General features: G+C 58.2%; 1 protein-coding gene across 1 annotated transcript in view; it reads left to right on the top strand.

Moving 5' to 3' along the window:
- Window positions 1-4,774, top strand: part of PPP1R12B (protein phosphatase 1, regulatory subunit 12B) — a 119,716-nt gene that overhangs the window by 15,125 nt on the left and 99,817 nt on the right. The window contains exons 9-11 of the mRNA XM_010831121.1: window positions 762-849; window positions 3,260-3,460; window positions 4,355-4,437. Of these exons, the coding sequence (XP_010829423.1) occupies window positions 762-849; window positions 3,260-3,460; window positions 4,355-4,437 (372 nt within the window). The remainder of the gene's footprint in view (window positions 1-761; window positions 850-3,259; window positions 3,461-4,354; window positions 4,438-4,774) is intronic.

Raw genomic sequence — 4,774 nt, forward strand, 5'->3', positions numbered from 1 at the left:
TGTGGGGGGGTGGAGGGCACACCCAAGGTGTAGGCTCACCGGGTCAGCCCTGGGACAGCTCTTGCGGTTATTGTGGATATTCAGGGCAGTCTGAACATCTCTGCCCAGGAAGACTGCTTCGCGGGGTCGCGGGGCTGGGCCTGGGGAGTCCAGGGACCAGAGGCGCAGCAGCCCCTGGGCGCAAGCAGACGGGTTCCTGCCGACACCCGCGGGTCCCTCCTGCTTGTGTCTCCACCGCGCCCCAGGAGCGCCCTGAGAGTGCTCTTGGCCTGCGGCTGTCCCCCGCCAGGCCCACGTTCCGCCCTCGGGCCGGCTCCTCTCTCAGCCCGCCAGGCTCGGCACTGCGTGTGTTCGCCGCGTCCTCACCGTGACTGTTTTGCATCTTACCTCTTTTTCAAATTGCCTAGGGAGCAAGGTCTGTCTTGTACTTTCTCTGGCTTTTTCTCCAGCCCCCAGAGTGGACTCTGCCCGTACTTACTGATGAACTGTGTGTGTGTGACGTGTGTGAGGAGAAGGCTGTCCGTTGTTCGTGTGGGAGTTGGTGTCAAGACAGAATTTCACCTGAGCCTGTTTTCTTGTAAGAGGCAGAGGTTGCGGGAGGTTTCATCGTGGTTGGAGTCTGAGCCTCACGTGGCCCTGGTGACCCGTGTGGTAACGGGTCTTTTGTGTCAGAACAGTACAGACTCGCACAAGGGTTTCCTCACGCACTTGTGGCTTCTCCTGTCTTTCATCCCAGATGGCGGGCCGGGCGCCGTCCCCAGCCGTCCCAACTCTGACAACAGGAGCAGCGTCACGGAGCGGACCCCTGCAGCCCCGCAGAGCGCCGTTCCCGCCTCTTCAACCAGGAGAGTGAGTGTGTGCGGTTAATCTGGGTATTGCCCCCGTTGCGGTGATACAATTACCAAGACCTTAAAGATCCAGTCGAGCCTGTTTTTCTTACTTGAGTGTAGTTGGCTCACAGCATGCATTTCAGTTGTGCAGCAAAGTAATTGTTATACTTGCATGTGTATTTTTTTCCAGGTTTTTTCCGTTATACATTATTACAAAGTATTGAGTACAGGGTGCCAGTGTTAATACAGTAGGGCCTTGTTATTTTATATACTTCTGTTGTTTAGTTGCTAAGTTGAGTCTGACTGCAACCCCCATGGACTGTAGCCCTCCAGGCTTCTCTGTCCGTGGGATTTCCCAGGCAAGAATACTGGACCGGGTTGCCATTTCCTTTTTCAGTTTTATATGTAGCAGTGTATATATGTTAATCCCAGATTCTTCATTCATCCCTCACACCCCTTCTCCTTTGGTAACCGTGAGTTTATTTTCTGTCTGTGAGTCTGTTTTGTAAAATCTTTTTTTTTTTTCTGATTCCACACACAAGTGGTGTGGGGATGCGTGTCTCTCTGACTGCACGTGGTCCGATCATCACAAGTGGTGTGGGGATACATGTCTCTCTCTGACTGCACGTGGTCCGATCACCTCTCCATCCGTCAGTGTCGCCGCAGATGGCGTTAACTCATCCCTTTCTGTGGCTCTGTCGTGGCCGAGTGTTGATCACATCGTGTACTGTGTCTCCACATGCCCCCCGTCACGGCGGGCTCAGGCTGCTGTGACGGGGCACAGACGGGGTGGTTTACACTTCGAGGTCTGTGTCCCACCGTCGCGGTGCTGGCAGGTTCCGCCCGTGGTGAGGGCTCTCTTCCTGGAGCTCAGACAACCCCCTGGTCTCCAGACGCTGTCACTCTGGGTGTCAGGGCGTCAGGGTGTGGGTCTGGGGGGTGGACACAAGCAGTGCGTTCATGACTTGCCCGCAGTGTGTTTTAAAGAACTTAGAAACCATGGCCCGGCGATGTGGCTGCCGTGTGCGGGGTGGCCAGGCGCCAGCAGCCTGGGACCAGGGGAGTGCTGCCACGGTCTGTCATCCCGAGTCTGAGGTTGGGGCGCACGGGTCACAGTCGGGCTGGGCGGAAGCCAGGGTGCAGCGATGAGCACGAGTGTCTTCACTCTCCCTCCATGGGTGAGGTCTGTGCAGCTGCTGGCGGGAGGGCAGAGGTCGGAGGGGCTGAGGGCCAGAGCCTCCCTGGCCTCGTCAGCCTGAGGCTCACCGCAGGGGAACCGGCACATGCTTTGGCTGAGGTGCTGGGAAGCGCCGTGCTTCTGCACGCGCTCCCTCACTCGCTGGCCCCTTGGCGCCTCCCATGGGGACCAGGAAGCAGACACTCGGCCGCTCCGCATTCTGGCGGCCCCGGCAGGACGTGGTCCTCACTCCGTTGTGAGGAGTGTGACCGGATCACCCGCTCTTTAGGAGGAAAAGGACTGGATTAGGAAAGCCACCGACACACACCCCTGCCGCTTTGCTCAGAAGATGCTGAGGGAGCCCGGACGGCTCTGAAAGAGCCCACAGGGTGCTTCTGCAGAGCCCCTCAGAGGGGTGTGCACGAAAGAGCAGATCTAAGCACGGCGAGGCTTCTGCTGCGTCCCGCTGTGCCAGCAGCAGAGTTGGCCTGGTTCTGGAGCGGGACCAGCGCTCTGGCGGGGCCCCCGAAGCCAGGGAGGTGGTGGGCTGGTGGTCCCCGGGCCAGCCGTGCCTCAGCCTGTCTTTGGCTGACTCCGGTCTGTGATGTGTTCTGTGGTTTGTGGAAGTGAGATGCTTAAGGACAGTGTAAGCTTTCCGTGAACCTTTCTCTTTTAACGTTAACATTACTTTTTAATGAAATGATGGTAATGAAAACAGTCATTCATTTTTGAAAGCTATTCTCTTGGCAGAATTTAAAACCTGGCAACCGTATAACTTCTGCCATTTTTTTCTTTTTGATTTTGCTCCTTCTTGAAATCTGAAATGCTTAGAACTGTCGCCTGTATCAGATCAGCTGTTTTCTTGAAGCAGCTAGAGTCTGGGTGGAGAGGCCTGTGGTGTGTGTCAGTGTTGCCTTAAGTCAGCTCACCACAGCCCCGCCACAGGGCCGTGGCCCGCCTGTGTTCCCCAGGGTCCACGTGTTGCAGGAGGGTCAGCACTCAGCCAGGTTCACAGGTGGGTGGGTGGAGGCTTGGAGACGGGCAGGCTGCTGTCCCCTGGCCCTGTGTCAGCACTCACCCAGCTGGTGGGTCCTCTGTTGGGTGGGCGCCCTGCGAGGGCTGGGGACTGCTGGGGGGTGGCCGTGGCACCCGGCCTGCTCTGGGCCCCCTGTCCTCCTCACGTTGCCCTCGCCGCTCGGCCAAGGATGGGAGGAGCCGTCGGGACCTCACCTCCAATGCCCCTTCCCTCTAGCCCTCCAGCCTCTTCAGCAAGCCGGAAGAGACCAGGGACGAGTCTCCGTGTTCGTGGAGGCTGGGCCTCAGGAAGACTGGCAGCCAGAATGTGCTCAGCGAGGCCGCTGGGGCCAGGGAGGCCCTGCGGGACCGGGGCGCATCTGTCCACCGCTCGGCCTCCAGCCCCCGCATCTCCGCCCTGATGGACAACAGAGAAAAGGTGCGGTGTCCTTCGGTGGCAGTTCAGCCTCGGGGACACACGGAGACAGTGTCTGGGGCCTAAGCTGCTTCTGGGAGTACGGAGTCTGTAAGAGGAGACCCGCGTGTTGACCATCAGATAGCTGTTTGCTTGCGATGATTTGGTTGTCCAAGAAAGAAAAACCCTTTTCCTTTTGGCCTGCCTTCTGTTCATCCTTCCCTTCCGTGGTCCCCTAGGGCAGAAACTTGAGAGCGTGCAGGCAGGGATGTGGCCTAAAACGTTCTCTGAACCAGCACCAGTGGCTCGTGCTCTTAGTGTTCAGAAGCAGAGTTCCTTAGTTGGGCTTTCAAGCCTAATGAAGCTCGGGCAACTGAACACTTAGAAAACAAACTTCCGCATCTACTTCCCTGACTAATGGGTGTATGCGGGGGCTGAGCTCTCACCCGCTGTTCCCTGGGAGCCGCGTGTTCCTGGTCTTGAGATGGTCCAGGTTTCACGGGGCATGCTGGCAGCTTGTCTGAGCGGCCGGGTCTCCTCCGAACGCAGCCCCCTCAGTCAGCCCTGTGTTTCTGGAGACGCTCGGGCCAGGGTGTCAGCACGTCTATCGTGCCTGTGGCTACCTTTCAAGGCAGACAACGTCAGAGCACAGCTTGTCTCTGGCTTTTCAGAGGTCCCCTTTTTGTGGGACCTGCTGCTGTTCCCTTATTTGAGCATCCCGGCTTTTCCCAAGAGAATTCTCTCCCTACGTGTTGGCGTCTAACGGAGGAGAGCTGGGAATAAGCCTTTGTTAATACCGCTCAAGCAGGAGTTGGTGCTGAGTTTGGAAGTAAATCACGCAGGTGTGTAAGCTCTGCTTCGCTGCCCCAGTGTGTCAGGGCGGGCCTTCTCTGTGCTTCACTTGTTTTGACTTTGCAGGAGAGAGAAACCAGAAGCTCCTTGAGTTCACTGGGGCTGCGGAGGCCGGGCAGCACTAGCGACCTTGAGGAGAAGGAGAACAGGTACTGTCGTGCCCCGCCCCCTGTCCGGGACTCCCAGCCCCACCCCCCAAGTCCAGTGCAGGGTCCCCGACCCGCCAGGGGGCTTGTGTCTGTGCACAGCGGGCTCTGAGAAGGGGGCTCAGTGTCCACACGGGTCTCTCAGCACAGGGCCTGGCCCACGGGCAGCACTAGAAACCTTGTTACAGAACGGAGTGAGCAGCTTCTAGTTTTTATGTCCATGTTAAGATGAGTGTGGGAACTGTGACCTACGTCGTGTCTCAGAGCCGCCCGCGGGCTGGAGCCGGCTCCTCAAGGCGCGATCCTCCCCCCGCAGCCAGGCGCCGCCTGCAGCCTGCTG

This window comes from Bison bison, unplaced genomic scaffold (genome assembly GCF_000754665.1).
Source record: "Bison bison bison isolate TAMUID 2011002044 unplaced genomic scaffold, Bison_UMD1.0 scf7180017864524, whole genome shotgun sequence".
Taxonomy (NCBI): Eukaryota; Metazoa; Chordata; class Mammalia; order Artiodactyla; family Bovidae; genus Bison; species Bison bison.